General features: G+C 61.4%; 3 protein-coding genes across 6 annotated transcripts in view; 1 reads left to right on the top strand and 2 right to left on the bottom strand.

The window, feature by feature from the left end:
- RECQL5 (RecQ like helicase 5) overlaps positions 1–13,287 on the top strand; it is a 32,984-nt gene extending 19,697 nt beyond the window's left edge. For all 3 annotated transcript variants that reach the window (XM_006199390.4, XM_015235298.3, XM_015235297.3), the window contains exons 9-20: positions 8,764–8,982; positions 9,221–9,320; positions 9,456–9,492; positions 9,622–9,680; positions 9,765–9,838; positions 10,171–10,264; positions 10,517–10,651; positions 10,955–11,496; positions 11,655–11,745; positions 11,967–12,191; positions 12,421–12,490; positions 12,582–13,287. In XM_006199390.4, coding sequence (XP_006199452.1) covers positions 8,764–8,982; positions 9,221–9,320; positions 9,456–9,492; positions 9,622–9,680; positions 9,765–9,838; positions 10,171–10,264; positions 10,517–10,651; positions 10,955–11,496; positions 11,655–11,745; positions 11,967–12,191; positions 12,421–12,490; positions 12,582–12,682 — 1,747 coding nt within the window. In that variant the 3' untranslated portion in view covers positions 12,683–13,287. The remainder of the gene's footprint in view (positions 1–8,763; positions 8,983–9,220; positions 9,321–9,455; positions 9,493–9,621; positions 9,681–9,764; positions 9,839–10,170; positions 10,265–10,516; positions 10,652–10,954; positions 11,497–11,654; positions 11,746–11,966; positions 12,192–12,420; positions 12,491–12,581) is intronic.
- SMIM5 (small integral membrane protein 5) lies at positions 25–6,856 on the bottom strand. 2 transcript variants are annotated; one of them, XM_015235301.3, is made up of 3 exons: positions 6,478–6,856; positions 752–912; positions 25–272 (listed from the first exon to the last, which is right to left on the bottom strand). In XM_015235301.3, exons 2-3 carry the CDS (start codon positions 876–878, stop codon positions 163–165), a joined length of 237 nt encoding a protein of 78 aa, XP_015090787.1. In that variant the 5' UTR covers positions 879–912; positions 6,478–6,856; the 3' UTR covers positions 25–162. The 2 variants fall into 2 exon arrangements, with proteins under 2 accessions (XP_015090787.1, XP_072795678.1); XM_072939577.1 differs by lacking the exon at positions 6,478–6,856 and having other exon boundaries at positions 752–3,031.
- Positions 13,288–13,698: 411 nt separating the features above from the next.
- Positions 13,699–16,884, bottom strand: part of MYO15B (myosin XVB) — a 30,034-nt gene continuing 26,848 nt past the window's right edge. Inside the window, 11 exon segments of the mRNA XM_072939117.1 lie at positions 13,699–13,758; positions 13,911–14,051; positions 14,141–14,274; positions 14,457–14,590; positions 14,827–14,942; positions 15,088–15,233; positions 15,401–15,497; positions 15,624–15,701; positions 15,804–15,898; positions 15,983–16,098; positions 16,202–16,275. Coding sequence (XP_072795218.1) covers positions 13,699–13,758; positions 13,911–14,051; positions 14,141–14,274; positions 14,457–14,590; positions 14,827–14,942; positions 15,088–15,233; positions 15,401–15,497; positions 15,624–15,701; positions 15,804–15,898; positions 15,983–16,098; positions 16,202–16,275 — 1,191 coding nt within the window.

Genomic DNA, 16,884 nt, shown 5'->3' with positions numbered 1-16,884 from the left:
CTGTTTTCCTTGATGAGGCTCCAGGTATCAGTCAGTGTCTGGGTTCCTGGGCCAGGCCAGAGCTGGGGCCTTAGATCTTTGTCTTGAGGGGTGAGGGCTGTAGGGCCAGGCTGACACCCTGGGTCATGGCTTTGGTGGTCTCCTCGGTTGTCGCCCGGTCCCTCACCGTGGGGTCATGGGGCCCACCTGGACCTTCCTGCCTCTCCGCGCAGGGCAGCAGCACTGAGCACAGCAGTAGCTGCCGGCTATCAGCAGCAAGAGCACAACGGTGGCTGGAAAGTTGGGAGAGAGCAGAGCACAGGAAGCTCAGAGGTAGGGGAGAAAAAGCAAATGCCCACCCTGCTCCCGAAGAAGCCCCTCTTGGGGTGTGGAGGACCTTTGCCCAGAGGTCTGGCTTAGTGGTCAGAAACACCCAAGGGTCTGAGAGGTGCTGACTGTCCCCATGCCGGCCCCCAGGCCCTGACTCCCTATCCTGCTTCCTCTGCTGCCCAGAGCTCTGCTCCCTTCATCCCCGGGTGGGGGAGCTGGGGGCGCCTCTGGGCCCTGGTTCCCAGCACCACCCCATCCCTAGAGCAGCATGTCAGAGGATTAGGGGCAACCCCATGGCTTCCCCCAAGGACGTCTGCTTCTCCTCCTCTGCTCCAGGGGACCACCCAGCCACCTCCCCCAGCCCTCTGGCTAGCACTGTGGTCTCTGCTGGATGCCAAGAAGAGCCATGGGCACTGAGGAGACCCTGGGAGCCCCAGCTTACCTGTGAAAATGACAATGACCGAGAAGGCCACAATCTCCACGGGCTCGGCCTGGGGCAGCCTCTGCAGCCTGAGCAGCAGCCTCTCTCCGATGGCATGCATCTCCTGCACGAAGTTGGCAGCGGCCATGCTGCGCCAGGCTCCCGCCGGGGTTCCTCCTGAGCTGTGCGAGCAGAGAGAGGACTATGGAGTCCCCACAGAGCTGGCCCCAGAGAATCCGCCCTCTCATGCACCCCAGCCCGCAGAACAAGTTTGTCAGGTCTCACCCATCACACTCCTGGTGGCTCATGAGGGAGGAAGGAAGTTGGTGGGCCCCCCTCTGCTCGGTGGTGGCCCTCAGCCCCAACCTGGCTGGTGCTGCCCAGGGCGAGGGTTGCCTGAGGCCCCGCCACGGGGCTGCTCGGCAGAGCTGGGCACAGGAGGAATCTGCTGGTCAGCCAAGTTTGGCCACGGTTTCTGACCTCACTGATGCTTCCTTTGTCTTAGACACCACTCCTAGGTGGTGCCAGGGTGTCTCGAACAGGCATGGCTCCTCTGGTGGTCCTGGGTCATTCAAGACTTTGGGTGCCTCCCCAGGTTCCCAGGCAAGGAGATGGGGCTCCAGGATCCCAGCCTAGTGTCCTTGCTTTTCCTCATATGTGGGGACAGGAATGTCAGGTTCTCCTGAGAGCAGCCTCATGGGGGCACCTGGCCGGGGGCACCTGGCCAGGGTCAGCTGTAGGTGAGAACTGACTGGGGAGGCATCTTAGGTCCCCAACCTCTCCCACCAGCTCAGTTGCCTTACTTATACGGTGTCCTCCTTTGAGAAGGTGGAGATGACACTGTGTGTTTCTCCAGTTTTTGCTGAGGGGCCCTGTGTCAGGACGGAGTCAGGTGTCCCAGGGCGGGTTTAGCCTGGTCCCCACCCCTACCACTTGCTGGCTCGGACCTGCCCCTCTGGCCTGTCCAAGAAAGTCCCCTCCACCCCACCAACTCCATCCCAGTGGCAACTCAGCTTGCCAGGCCCCACGACCAGGAGCCTCCTTCTGTCATGCCCGAGGGGCCGAAGGTGAAGGTCCAGCCGAGTCAGTGAGTTGGGACATGTTATTCAGACTTTCTTTCCCCTCCTGCCTCCCTGGTGAGCACGAGGGAGCCAGTGCCTCTTCAGAGAGGGACCAGGGACGGCCTCATGCCAACCCCTCCTGAACCTGTTCATGAGTCAGCTCTAATCCAAGGGCGCGTTGCAGGCGGCCAGAGGCCTGTGCCGGACCTTAGGCTCTGCTGCTGCCTCTTCCCTGGTCTCAGCCAGGCAGGTTCTCCCCGAGATGGCCGTGGTCTGTGGAGCTGGTCACCATGGTGCTGCTGCCACGGCGTAGCTGCCTTAGAACTGCCCTGAAGGTCATTTGTGGAGTCCTCTACCCCGCACTTGGCTCCCTGCCCTCCCTCTTGTGTGCGGCCTTTGCTTGAGGTGGGGAGCCCCACCCCATCCCTTCTCAGGTAGCTCTGATCTCTAGAAGGTGGGACTGCCTAGTGACCTCATCAGTCCCACCCGTGTCACTAAGGACGCTTCCACCCCCTGAGGCCTCCCAGTCCTCTGGGACCCCTGGCAGCTAGCGTGTGAGCCTCCCACATCTCCTTCTCCACGAGACAACTGCTCTCGCTTGGCCAGCTGTCCCCCACGGGACAGCGTTTGAATCATCCTGGATTTGAATGCTGCTGGCCTCCTCCTGCATTTGCGACGTGGACGAGCCCCTTCGTCTCTCTGAGTCTGTTTCTTCTCCTCATTTTATGTGAAGATGAGATGCCTGTCTTTCAAGGCAGTTGGGAGGGCCGAGCACCTGGCAGTGGAGAGCAGCAGTGGGCACAGGGCCTGGCTCCAGGAGTGCCCAACACATGTGGCTCCCTCCAGATGGGGTCTGGCCAGCACGGGAGAGTTGAGGTGGCCTTTGGGGACAGTCGTGTCCCATGTACACTGTCAGCGCCGTCCCCCAAACACCTTTGGGGAGTTGCGTCTGCATCCTTCGTTCCCAGGCTGTGTGTGGTGTGTGAGGTGAAGGAAGGTGCGGGGTGAAAGCTGGAGATAAGGAGCTGTGATTTTAGGTGGTGTTTAAGGGGTCGTAGGCAGATGAGGGCTCCTTGGAATATTAGATGGTTTCCTGTCAAAGGGGGAGTTAGAGCTTCCTGGCTTCTCTCACATCCCACCCTTGGGTTATGGTCTTCCTGCAAAGGAGATCAGGATTCCAGCTTTCAAATGTACTAGGAGGCACAGGATTCTAGAACACCACAGTTCATTCACTCCTGCCTCCTTTCTTTTGCTTATGGGGAAACTGAGACCCGAGAGAGGAAGGGACTTCTCGGAGGTCACACTGCAGGACAGGAGGCTGGCCAGCGCTGCCCTCGCTGTTAGCTGGGCAAGAGAAGTCAGCCCAGGAGCAGCCCGCCGAGGGCCCCGCCCGTGTGGTGGGCTCAGCACAGGGACCAGGGCTTTGTGTGATCAGCCCTACCCCACACTCCTAAGTCTGGAACACAGCTTTCATCACTCACCAGACCACACCTGCTCTTCAAGAACCACCTGTGACTTGTCACCAAAGGAACAGTCTTGTGTGTGTCTTGGGTTCATGAACTTCTTCTCCAGCACAGGACCCCTCTCCACTAGTCACACCAAACAGACTTACCTCTCCGCCGACCAGGAGAGCAGGCTCATACAGGGGAGTGGACCCCTCCTTGTTCTGGGGCCTCCGGGCATCCCACTTCCTGGGTTTCCAGGAGGACCAGAGCCCGCCTGCTGCTCTCATTCATGGAGTTGGGGCCAGTGGGCTGACTCAAGCCCTGGGCTGCTTTTGCCCTCCCCTCTTCGGCTACACTTGGTTTGGTTTTTCAACTTGCTTGGCCCGGTGCCTGTGTTGCCTAATGTAGCCATCAGAGACACTCCTTGAAAGAGGAAGCAGTGGAGGGCGGGTGGGCAGAGGGCTTTTACACCTATGTCCATCACTCCCAAAGGCCCAGGAGGGGTTGCAGAGGGGGCGCCTCCACTTGTGAGTGAGAGGTGGCGTGGATGCGGGTCAGTCCGAGGGGCGTGATTTCTGGAGCAGGGAGGAGGAAGGTGGGGCCGAGGCTGAACCGCTGTTCAGGGGAGGTGGGGCTTGTTGATCAGAAGCTTCGCCTCTGAAGTCAGCCGTTCTCCAGGGGTTATGAAATCAGAAAGCTGCAGACTCATGCCTGGGGGACCCGGGCCTCACTCTGGGAAGTGTGTCGGTCCATGAGCATGGACGCCGTGGGCCTCTGGGGACCTGAATTGGCCAGCTGTGCCCAGCCCTGGGGACTGACCCAGGGCTGCTCACTGGATCCTCTCTGCACCAGGAACAGGAGTGGGGCTACTGGGCACGGCTGTTCGCCCTCAAAGATTGAAGCCCCCTTTGCTTTTCCGTTGCTGTTTTGTTATCGCCAGCTTGGCCTTGAGGAGAGCCTTTGTGGGGACTGTGGTGGGGCTGGAGGGGAGGGCGGAGGCACATTCCAGCAGGTCCCAGGAGGGCTTCCCAGCGGGCTATTTAAAGCGAGGCCAAGGGGTGCTTGATGCCTGGTGCCCGATATAACCGGCAGTCGTCAGGTGACCGTGTGGCCTGTGCCCCAGCTGTTGCACTGTAGGGAGCCCTAAGTGTTCCCAGCTGTGGCCTGGGGAGCATGGGTGCTCTGGGGCCAGCTGCCTCTTGTCCCCTTTACCTTCCCAGGTTTGGAGGGAGGAGGGCAGGGAAGCCTAGTGGGGCTACTGATAATTCTCTATATGTTTCCAGTCTATCTCAGGTCCACCACATTCCTCTCAAACTGTACTTCCTACCTGCGAACCAGGGAAACCAGAGTCCTCTCAACCCCATGCTCGGTAGTGCCTGGGTTAGAAGCAGCCAGAGCAACTGGTGGCTTCCCCTGGCCTGGCTGCCTGCATGGCCCTTCCCGGAGACTTCGGAGGGTGCTCCTCCCCTGGAGTGGCAGCCAGCGGAGGGGGAACATGAGCCGGGCCGAGGGGAAGGCTGGCAGAGCTGGAGGGACTAGAAAACATGCCTTTGTGTGGCATCTCCTGGCACAGAGAACCTTGAGACAGAGCAGGCAGGCATCCGCAGGCCGGACAGCTGCCACTCTGAAGCGTCCCTGTTTCCTCCTTGCAAAGCTGATACTCCAACTGCAGCTGCCTATGGAAGGATGTGTTGTGACTGATAAGAAGCTGTTGATGGCTGAGGGCCCAAGGGCTTCTTGCCCTGCCCCTATATTGGTGGGTTTTAGCCACCCCAGCCCTCAGGGCAATGTCTTGTTTGAGAAACAAAGAGAATGAGGCATAACTCAAAGTAGTGGGAGATTTGCGGGGTCCGGAGGCCTGACCAGCAAGGCAGAGACGCTCACTGTGCACTGTGCCGAGCCTACAGCTGCCCCTTCCTGCCTCGGCCCCCACTTGCAGTGGGAGGTAGACACTTGAACGCTCAGCGGTCCCTGCTTCCGCAGCCTCGTAGCTTTCCAGGACAGGAGGAGGCACGTCCTGCTGCTGCTGATTATTCATGCAGCCCCAGAAACTGGTCATTACCCTTCTGTCCCCACATGGGCTGTTTGGGGGACCCCGTCCACCTGTGTTCTGTGGGTGCAGGGACTCTGATCCCGGCCTGCCTGCCTGCCTGGGCCATCTTACAGATAAGGGTAGCCACCAGGCCTGACCTCCAACACAGCCCGGCATCTGTCCCCTCTCTGTGCCATCACTGCCCATGGCCGCAGGACCTTTAGTCTCCCCAGCCACCATCCCAGGCCAAATCCCACAACTTCTGCCGAACCAAGAGCCAAGCTTCAGCTGATCCTTGGTTTCTACTTTAACCTGGGGGGGTTTTGTTTCTAAGTAGCTACTAGCTTATTTGCTTTGGGGAAAACATCTGGGGGCCGGGGAGGGAGACTTTAACCCTGGAGTGAGGACAGGGAGGCAGGAGGAGTAGGCACCAGCGTTGGTTCCCGGGGCCCTGCCCCAGAGGGCCGATCTCACTGCTGCCCGAGGAACCATCTTGGGGTCAGCAGTCCGGTGGTGAGGCAGAGGGCAAGTACTGGGGCGGGGCAGTCCCTCCCCCAGCCTCGGTTCCATTGCTGTTGCCTTCTCCCTGACTCTGGGTTTAGAGTCAGGCCCTCATACTTCTGGTGCAGCATTCAGAGAGATTTGGGGGCTCTCAGGGATCCAAATGGGCCCAGGGAGGAGCACCTGGGCCTAGCCCTGAGCTGAGAACACCTGGCAGTGAATGGGCCTAAGGCCCCCACTGGAGGTAGCAGTCACTGCTCTTGTCCAGGACATAGTTCTGCCACATCCTAGGGGGTGTGAACTGGCCGGGCAGACTCTGCCCTGAGCCTCCTCGACTGGGAGATAGCAGGGACTCGATCAGGGAGAAAGGGAGGCTCAGTGGGCAGGCGACAGCTCTCCCAGGCCAGGCCAGCCAAATCCCTTGTTTAAGCCCCCTGAATAGAAAAAGCTTAAACTGACTTGCAGAGTAAGCAGGCACTCTGAGCCCCTCTGCCCTGCCTGCTCAGCAAGCAGGGAGGAACCACCCTGAGCAGAGGGCTGTAGCCTCAGCCTGCGGCCATGCTGGGTCCCAGCAAAAGAAGAGGGAGCCCGGGTTTGAAAAGGAGGCTGTCCAGAGACCGACCAAGTGTGGCCCCCTGGACCCTCCTCTCTGTTCACAGTAGACTATGGCCCTCCGCCCCCTCCTCACCTGTGACCCGCACCACTTACCTGGGAGCTCAGGTGTTCGGAGCCCGGCAGCCTCTGAGCGCTTCTCCTCCGCGCCTCTCCACCACTCACACTGCTTCCTTCCTTTGCTGACGCCTCTTTCCTGACCCACGGCCGGCCGCTCCCTGGGTGCCTCTGCCCAGCTCAGCGGAGCTCCTGGCTGCTGACAGCCAGCTGCTGTTACGGCCTGGGCTTTTTTGTTGTTGGTCGTCTGGGAGATTCAAGTGTCAAATTACAAGGGGCGGCCACTGAAGTGGGGAGCCAGTGCCACCGCTGCCCAGCGCAGGCGAGGGAATCCCTGCTGGGAACTGGTCCTGTGGCTTCAGCTCCCTGCCCTGGGAGGTCTGCACGTTCCTCCTCTTCCTCTCCTCCCTCCTGGCGGGTGTGTGCTAACCCGCCCGTGGGCTGGGCCTGGGCTGTGAGCTGATGAAAGAGGAGGTCGGCTCTCATGTTCCCTGGCAAAGAATGACCCCTGGGAGGTTCCACCTGAGCACGGAGTCAGGAGGGAGGGGGCCCGCAGCTCTTCCAGCTCTCTGCCCTCTGCCTGGCCCTCAGGAGGGCCTTTGGGCTCAAGTCCCTTGACCACCCCAACCTGTCCTTCAGGCGACTCCCTGGCAGGTCCCTCCCTCTGCTTCTCCTAGGAAAGAAAGTAAATAGTGGGGGAGCTGCTGGACCACCCAAGCAGTCAGCCCTCTGGGGAGGCATCTTGGGGAAGAACTTGGGAGTCCCGAGTGACTTGGGAGTGGCCTGGGCTTAGCCTGCTAGGGGAGGTGCCTCGTGTTCCATGGCTCAGGAGGAGAGGACACTGCTGATCTTGTTCTTGCCAGAGTGTCTGCCGGGGCTGTCGCCACACTCCTGGCCCGACTGTCAGGGACGGGCTCCAGAGCCCAGTGGCTGGCGGGGCTGTTTGACATTTGGCTGGTCGTGCCACCCCAGCAAACCAGGCTGTGCCCGGAGCAGAACAGGAGGCGACCCCAGCCCGCAGCTGTCAATGGAGCCCTTTGAATGTGAGCACAAAACCCTAGTGAGTCAGGGCTTGGGGGAGGGTGGGGGGAAGGAAGCCAACCTTGTGGCCACACCACTTGGATGCCAGAGGCTGGACAGGCGGCTACTGTGCCGTTGCACAGACTTGGGCAATGGAATGAGTTACACATCAATTTTAGGTGTGGCAGGAATAGCGCCCTCTGGTGGCCACTGGCCTCCTCCAGCTGTTCTCCACTCAGCTGAACAAGGCAGCCAGCCTGCACTCCCTGCGGGCTGTGTCACCATCGGTTCTGGTTCCTGGAGCCTGTCCCTCAGGGTCTCAGCTCCTCAGAGTGTTTCCTGCAGCCCTGGGCAGTGCTCACAATGAGAGGTCTTCTGGTTAGAGCAGTGACACCAGCTCTTATCTTTGGGATGTGGTGCCTTTACAGCCCTGCCTCTGCTCCAGCATCTCCCTTGGGCTCTCCCACCCCAGGACACATTTCTGTTGCAGGAATGACTATTTGTAATGGCCAATAGAGATGTGGGCCCCCACCCTGGCCTCTGCAAATGCCTCTGAGCCTGGGGGGTGGGTGATCACAGGAGGGACAGCTGCAGGCTGGCAACCCAAGGTGGCAGGGTCTCCTTGCTGCCCCCACCAGTGCCTAGCATACAGTGCCAGCCCTGAGCTGCCTGGTTCCTGCTCTCACGCAGGCCCTGGGACCTGGGCTGTGTACACTGGGCTGGGCAGAGGCTTATTGGGGACAACAAGGAGGAGGTCACCAAGAGACAGAAGCAGAGCCACGTTCCTCCCCTCCCAATCCCTCAGAAAAGAGTGAAGAGTGATAACATCCCTTTTCTGTGCCAGACTCTGCAAAGCGCTTCAGAGCCTCATCTCAGCCCTCACGCAGCCCTGCACCGCGTTGTAGGCGAGCTCCATAGGCTTCAGGAAGTCAGATAGCTTTCCCCAAAGACACAGCCTCAGCAACAGTCAGGGTCTGCACCCGGATCCGTGCTCTTCCCAGGGCACCCCACTGCCAGAGGACAGAGAGGGAGCTGGGCCCAGAGGAGTACCCCATGGAGAAGCAGGACAGAATGGGGTTCGTGCCCTGGTTCCTCTGGACACGTGTTACATGACTGAGAAATCTCTCACCTCGCTGTCCTCACCTGTAAAATGGGCACTCCAGTGATGCCTGGTGAGGCTCGCGAGAGATGCCTGCCACGGGGCTGGCCCCGTAGCAGTGCTCAGCCTGTGTTTAGGGACCGGGTGACTGGACGCTGGCCTGCCTGGGCCCCTCACGCTCACCTGTGCTGTGCTGCCTGCTGCAGGTGCCGCCACGCTGCCATTGCCAAGTACTTCGGGGATGCGCCCCCCGCCTGCACCAAAGGATGTGACTACTGCCAGAACCCTGCGGCGGTGCGGAAGCAGCTGGACGCTTTGGAGCAAAAAAGCAGCTGGAGCAAGACCTGCATCGGGCCCTCCCAGGGGAATGGCTTTGACCCTGAGCTGTATGAGGGAGGCCGCAGGGGTTACGGGGGCTTTAGCAGGTGAGGGGCCATGAAGCCAGGGGCCCCCAACCCACTGAAAATAGTCTGGCCTTCTCTCCTTGGTGCCAAGGCCAGACCAGAGGTGACACAATGCCATAGTTCACCCCCCAACGCCACGGGCCACACTAGGGCCAGGACTTTAATGTTGCCCTGAGCTGCCAGGGCCTTAGAGACATCACTGTGCAACGGGAAGGCAAAGCCGAGACCCAGGACTGCTCACACCCAGCCTGTCCACTAGGTACGATGAAGGTTCTGGAGGCAGCGGGGACGAGGGCAGAGACGAGGCCCACAAGCGGGAATGGAATCTCTTCTATCAGAAGCAGATGAGCCTGCGCAAGGTGAAGGGGGCAGGGGCTCAGGGGGTCCCAGGTGGCCCCCCTCTTACCCCTTCTTAGCCCTGTCCCTGGTGCTGGACTGGGAGCTGTCTATCCATGGGGCAGGATGCCTGACCAGCCCTTCATGTCATCTTCCAGGGCAAAGACCCCAAGATAGAAGAATTTGTACCCCCAGGTCAGTAAGAAATGTCCCCAGGAGCCTGTGGGCTGTCCCCAGGGTGTGGAAGGAGGATGCCTCATTGGGGGGCGGGGGTTGGGGGGCGCCAGAGAACAGAAAGTGAAGTGGACGGACCTCTCCCCCCAGATGAGGACTGTCCCCTGAAAGAGGCTTCTAGCAGGAGGATCCCCAGGCTCACCGTGAAGGTAAGAGATGGGCAGCTCCTCACACCTGCCCCCCTCACACCGCCAACCTGAGACTCGTGTGGCTAACTTCCCTCCCCTGTGCAGGCCCGTGAGCACTGTCTGGGGCTTCTGGAGGAGGCTCTGAGCAGCAACTGCCAGGCCGTAGGTTCCACTGATGGGTGAGTGTCATAGGGGCTGAGGAGGGCTCCCCAAGCTCCTGTTCCTTTAGAGACCACAGGAACCCCAGCTCCCTGGCTTATCTGGGTGCCCCTCCCCAAACTGTGACCCATCCTGCTCCCAGGGGGTGCGGGAGGCTTGACTACAACTGAGGGGCTACCAGGAGCTGCCAAGGGACAGTAAGCCGCAGAGCACCCAGACAGTCCAGGGTGGGATCCCTGTGCGCAAGGCCATTCCCACCAGACCCTGAAGCCACCCCCAGGGTCCCCAAGGAGAATCTGACAGGGAGGGGCCTCAGGCCCACCTGATGCCTTGATCTCATTCCTACCCTCAGACTTGACTTCCAGGCTAAGGCTGTGGAGCTGGAACACGAGATATTTCAAAATGCCAAGGTGGCCAACCTGTACAAGGCCAGCGTGCTGAAGAAGGTGGGCCCCGGGCAGGGGTGGGTGGGACATGCTCCAGGCGGGAGAGGCAGCACCCCCAACTCATGGGGCCACTTATGTTGGGGGAGCCCAACTTCCCTCCTTTGCCTGCTGGAAGTATTTCTAGCTGACCTCATGAGGACTTGAACTTGTCCCATGTCCAGTTGCCTGTAGCCATGGGCCACAGAGCCCACATGTGGAAAACCTGGGCTAGGGGCTAGCAGATGCCACAGCGTTCCCTCCTGTCTCTGCCAGGTGGCTGAGATCCACAGAGCCTCCAAGGCTGGGCAGCTCTACGTCATGGGAGGTGGTACCAACAGCCGTAGCGCCCAGGCTGAGCCCCCAGAGCCCACCGAGTACGACATCCGGCCGGCCTCCCAGGTGTACTCGGTGAGTAGCGTCCCGGTGTCCGCCGCAAGCCTGGGTCCAGGAGAGGCCGCAGCCCCTTGCTGCCTCCCGGCATCACAGCCCCAGCCTTGAGTGCTCTGGGGCAGGCCCTCAAGCGTCGCTGCTCTGCTGGCTGTACCTCTGCAGTGCCCACAGCTCTTCTCTCATCAGCCTGACCCCCAAATGTTGTCCTGCCCAGCTTCTCCCTCCCCCACTCCTGAGAGCCCCACCGGCATGGCCACACCCGGACCCACCAGCAAATGCCCTTGAGGGGCCTGTGGTCAGAAGCCTCTCTCCTCTTCACAGCTCAAACACAAGCGGGTGGGAGCCGGTTTCCCCAAAGGCTCCTGCCCATTCCAGACGGCCACTGAGCTGATGGAGAAGACGCAGGCCAAGGAGCAAGACCCCCAGCCTGCGCAGGGAGGCAAGCAGGAGCCGCCCAGCCGACCCTGTGGCCTCCAGGATGAGGACCGCAGTGAGCCCCTTCCTGGGCCCAGAGGAGAGGTCCCCGGGAGCAGTGCTCGTTGTGGGGGGCCCTCCCCTGAAAAGAAGGCAAAAGGCCCCTCTCAGGGCAGTCCCTCTGCCAAGGCCCGTGTCACCAAGAAGCAGCAGCTCCTGGCTGCAGCGGCCCTCAAGGACTCTCAGAACATCGCCCGCTTCTTCTGCCAAAGGGCTGAGGGCCAACCTCCAGTCACTTCAGCCCCAGGGGCAGAAGGTGCCAGCCCCTCCTGTGGGGAGGTGCAGGGACCCCTAACAGCCTCAGAGGAGTGCACAGGGGAGGCGGATGAAGCCATGGGACATTTGGCTGCCCACCCCCAGACAAAGGAGTGCACCAGGGAGGAGCCAAGGTAAGGGCATGGGCAGTCCTGGAATCCTCTGGAACCACCTTTGCTAACTGGGCCTCTTAAGCTCAGGGCCTCTTCCTGTGATGGCCTTTGCTGGGCGGCCTGGGCTGAGGGCACAGCTGGTACCTGGAGCTCTGATGCCTGCTTTCCCCTCCGGCCAGTGTCTGCCCACTCAGAGACCAGAGGCCCCCTGAAGGCCAGCCCGCCCCAACAAAGGAGACCCAGAGAGGCAAGCGGCTCAGACCCCAGCAGGTACAAGAGGGACGAGGCCATGGGGGAGGAAGATTCCTGCCTACAGGCTGCATCTGCTCCGCTCTGGGTTAGGGGTTTGGGAAAATCATCTTTTCTTCCCACATCCCGGGGGCAGATGGGCTGGGCCAGAGGGAGCCAGTGGGTGCTGAGGCCTAGTCTTCCAGGAGGGGGTGCCAGTAACAGGGAGCCCAAGAGTGACCCTCCACTGTGGCCCTGCCCAGGGGAGCCCAGAGAGCCAGGCTCAGAAGAGGCCACGCTCCTCTGCCAAGGCCTCCATCTTAGCTGAGACTAAGGGCAGCGTCTCAGCCAGCGATCAGGGCACCATGAACTCTGCGGCCCAAGGCTCCTGCCAGCTCTCAACTCCTGGCATCTCCCTGAAGGAGGCTGCGAATGTTGTGGTCAAGTGTCTGACCCCTTTCTACAAGGAGGGCAAGTTTGCATCTAAGGTAGGGAAGGTGGGTGGGCTCCGCTCCCTCCTGGGCTGGGGACACGTGGGTGCGGTGAGGGATAGGGAGGAGGGTGTGAACACCAGGACAAAACAGGGTGGAAGCAGGCCAGCCCTGAGGCCCACAGCCCCTCCCTGGGCTTGCCTTGCTCTTGGATCACGGCTGTGGGTCGCTCGGAGGGCAGGGCAGGGGTCTGTGCTTCCTGCTCCTCTTCACCCTCTGCCTCCAGGAATTGTTTAAAGCCTTCGCCCGCCACCTCTCACACTCACTGACTCAGAATCCCTCTCCAGGAAGGAGCGGTGAGTGCCAGCATCACTGGGCTGGGCGGTGCTTGGGGAGGCCCCGCAGGGAGGAAACTGGCTCTCATGCTCCCTTACCCTGAATCTGTAGTGAAGGAAGAGGCCCAGAACGTTATCAAGCTGTTGTTCCACGGCCGGGCCCGGTGTGAGAGTGAAGCTGACTGGCACGGCCTGTGTGGCCCACAGAGATGACCGACGGCTGCCCGACAGGGCTGGTGTCCTCCTCGGACTCCACCGCGGCCCAGCTTAGCCTCACTCAGGAATGGGGAAGGTGGGCGGCCTGCTGCCGCCAGGGGCGTCCTATGTTCTCAGGCTCCTAAGCCCCTTCCAACCACACCTTGCTTTGGAAATGGGCCTGGACACTTCCCAAATCAAGGTCAGAGGCCAGAGTTCAGCCCACCTTTATTTTTGCTTGCAAAGCCTGAGGTCCTCTTTCTCCCAGCCTCCCTGCCTCTTCTGGCCCTCGTGGCAGGGTTTTCTGGGCCAGATCCCCAGGTTAGAAAGTGGCCGGTGGTGTGGCTGCTGCCAGGGGAACAGAGGGAAAGAAGGTCTCGCCACCTCTTGTACTTAACAGATTTTAAGCCGGGGGCCAGACCCACCGGCCCAAGGCCTTGGGGCCTACTTAGGAAGAGCCCCTGCTGGCCTCAGATCTCCCTTAGGCCTCCAGTTCTGCCCAGGCGCAGAGCTCATGAGAGGGGCCACAGCCAGGCCCCACCCAGCTTCTGGTCAGGAAGGCCAGGCCGGACTTAGATGTTTACCTGAGGAATAAAGTCCTGGTTGTCATGACACACACTCACGCACACACAGCCCGGTTCTCTTGGGGTTTTATTTCCTCAGCAGCTGCTTCTCCCCAGTCTGGGCTTGTGCTGATATTGGGCCAGAGGCCAGGTGGGCATGTCCCCGGAATGGGCAACATTAGACACCTGGGCCAAGTTCCTGCAGCCCCACCCCAGGCCAGGTCCACCCCAGAGGGAGGCTTGCGACTCTTTCCCAGCTGAAGTCACTCTAGCAGCCCCAGCTTCGTGGCTGCCGTGTGTGTGGGCCAGCTAGGCGGTGCTGCAGCAGGTTCCAGAACAGCCAGGTGGCAAAGTCCAACCCCAAATGCCTGAGAGCGCCCAAGGGAGACCATCTGGGTGAGACTTGGGCCAGAGAGGGTTCCCGTCCCCATCTCCGCCCCTCCCCCAGTCCTCCTGGGTAAAGCTGGGCCACTAAACCGAAGGCGGGTCGCCGGCCAGCAGGAAGGTGATGGTGTGCTTCAGCTCCTGGGCCTGCAGGGGCACAGGCAGGTGCGGACAGGGCTACCAGCCAGGTGCCAAGCTCTGCCCCCTCCCCGCCTCCCTGGAGCCGTGGGCATCGGCCTGGCCCCGGGCACACCAGGCCCGGGTGAGGCACTCACCGCTGCCTCAGGGCATGCACTCACCTGCGGCAGCTCAAACCAGATGGTCTGGGGGCTGTCAGCCGAGCCGTAGTTGAGTTCCAGGCCAGGGGACCCTTCAGCCTCCGCTGGGCTCAGCAGGTGGAGCCGCTGCAGGTCCCTCAGGGCGATGGAGCAGCGCAGCTCCTGGGGGCACAGGGACAGCAGCGCTCGGCCCCCCTGGGGTAGGTGGGGAGGGGCGGGGGGCGGGGCAGCCCTGGGGTGCCCAGGCCCACCTGGGAGCGGGGCTCCATGAGGATGAGGTGCTGGCGGCTCAGCCCCAGGAGGCCGGGTCCGGGCAGGCCCAGCTCGCTCACCCGCAGCACCACGAAGACCGTGTAGCCGAAGAGGGGCAGCACGCTTGCGGCCTCTGGGGACAGACGGCTAGGGCAGGAGTTCTGACCGCCAGGGTCCTGGGACCTGCCCTCCTCCTCCCCCGGTTAGAGGAGGGGCAGGGCAGATGGAGAAGCTTCCTCAGCACCCCCCAACCCTCACCCCTTCCTTCCTGGGCCTCCCGCCTCAGACCCAGCTGCCTCCTTGCCCCAGACCCACCGATGAAGCTGATCTGTGCTTCCTGGGAGCTACATCCTTGCAGCTGCCTCAGTTCCTGGCCCGTCAGGCTTTTCACAGTGGCCATGTTCACCTGCCATTGCAGCTGCTTTGGCAAGTAAGCCAGTAGGTCTTGCCTAGGACACAACATGGTCGGTCAAGGCTGGGTATACAGCAGGTGCCAAATAAGTGAACAAGTGGCTATTGTGAGACTGGGGATCCAAACACATGAATGAGGCGTGGGCCCTGCCCTTGAGAAGCATGAGGTGGGATGGGGGGCAGGTATACACAGCCCTCCTTTGAAGGGCCATGAAGGATACAGGTGGCCATGACCTTGGAGGAGGACAGAAGGTGTGGCCACGTTCACACTCACTCTGAGGGGGGATCCGAGAGCGCCCTGCTGAGGTGCTGCAAGGCAGCCAGCCTGGCGAGTTGGGTGTCTGCCTGGGCTCTGACCAACAGCCTGCCCTGCAGGTAGTCCTGCAGCACCTGTTGGGGGGCAGTGAGAGTGCAGCTGTGCCCCAAAGCCCCTTCCTGCTGCCAGCCCTTCTCCTGAGGGGAGGGACTCTTCCTCAAGCCACAGCCGAGGCCTGCCTGGCCAACGACACAGCAGCATGGGGCCAGGTGGGCTGACCTGGCCGTAGTGGGTGCTGACGTATGTGGGGTCATCGAAGTGCAGCCGGGTCTCCCAGCTGAGCCGCCAGCTGTGCAGGCTCACGTCCCGATCCACCACCACGTTGCTGAGGTACTCCTGGGGCCACAGGGGCCGCACCAGCTCGCCTGCACCAGGATCCCGGGTCCACAGCCCGCCCTGCCACCCAGCGCCAGCCCCGCCCACCCCCGCGTGGGAACTGCCTCACCCGCAACCACAGGAGGGGACCTGGCAAGGAAAGTTCCATCCCTGAGTCCAGCCTGGCCTCGCTTCCTCCCCGGGGCAGGTGGCTCACCTTCCCCTTTGATTAGGAAGAGGGCAAATTCCTGCACTTCCTGGGGGTCCCTGATGCCCATCTTCCCACACAGCTCCTCCAGCACTTCTGCCGCCACCTGGGCATAAGGACAGGGCCGTGATAGGGGGCTGGGGAAGGAAAGAGCCTGCGGGGGTCCCCAGAACTGATGCCCACGGCTTTTCTCTGTCTCTCCCCAGCCCCTCCTCTGTGGCCCCGAGCTCACCGTGAAAGTGTGGCTTTTGGTCTTGTAATCCACACCCCCAGGCAGGTGAATTAGAAGCAGGTGGACTACTTGTCCTTTCTGCCAAGGCAGGTACAGGGTCAGTCCACCAGTGGACAGTGGCCCCAGCTCCCCCCACCCAAAGGGAGTCCCAGAATGCCCAGCCGCCTGCACCCCCAGTACCAGGAAAGCCTTCATTTCACTTGGAGAGGGCAGCTGCCGGCGCCCCCCATATTTGACTGTGCGCTGGAGATGTTCCTGGCTGCTCCGGGCCAGCTCTGCAGAGAGGAGCCAGGCTGGGATCAGGAGCATCTCCAAACCCCTCCCCAAGCAGCCGAGACCCCAGTCCCTCATACACGCACCTTGGTTCAGGCTGGAATCCTGCAGAAACTTGGTCACATAGGGCATCAGCGTGGTCGATGGGGGAAAGTAACCTGTGAGGAGGCTGAGGAAGCGCCAGCCTCGAGCACAGGGTTTCCTGCAGGGCACAAAGCTGGGGCTTCAGGCCGGCGGGACCGCAGCACCGTGTGGCCCCGGAGGGGCCCTCCCTCCACCGCTCCCTGCCCATCCCCCACACTCACGGCCGCGGGTGGCCTGTGACCTGCTTGATGACCTGGCAGTAAATCTCATCCCTGAGGTTCTCCTCCCGGCACAGCTGTGGGGACAGGAAGGGCAGGGGGAGGGATACCGTGTGGTGGAGAGAGGGATGGCATCCAAGAGAATGACTTCTCTGAAGTCAGAAATCCTGCTAGTGGCCCTGGGCTGAGGGCCAAGTCCAGGTGACAGCCCCTGGTCATCTCTCGGTCTTCATCACATTCAGCTTAACAGCATCTGCACAGCTGGTCACTCTCTAAGTCCCCATCCTGACCAGATTCCAGGCTGCACTTGGCCTTGTCCTTCCTCTGGTCCCTCTGACTTCGTTATCCCTGCTGGCGCCCCCTTGTCTCCTTGACCTCTAAGGGCTGTGGGCCCAGGGCCTCTGCGGTTGCTCCCTGGTGATCTGTCTCAGCTGCTCCTGTCTGCTGAGGCCTCCAGACCAGACTTCTCCCTTGAATCCCAGACACTCTACTTGGAAGTCTGGCACTTCAGACTTCACGTGTCCCAAACAGATTCCTCCACCAAGCCAGGCCAGACCCGCTCCTCACTCAGGCTTCCTTTTGGGGGCCCACTGTTGGCCTGGCCAAGGCCTCGGTGTCATCCTTGGCTGCGCTCTTGCACAGCCCAAGCGCACATCATAGCAACCCTGCTGCTGGGAGTCTTTCCT

Source organism: Vicugna pacos, chromosome 16 (genome assembly GCF_048564905.1).
Source record: "Vicugna pacos chromosome 16, VicPac4, whole genome shotgun sequence".
Taxonomy (NCBI): Eukaryota; Metazoa; Chordata; class Mammalia; order Artiodactyla; family Camelidae; genus Vicugna; species Vicugna pacos.
The sequence above is the reverse complement of the archived record's forward strand: the minus strand, read 5'-3'. Positions and strand labels throughout refer to the sequence as shown.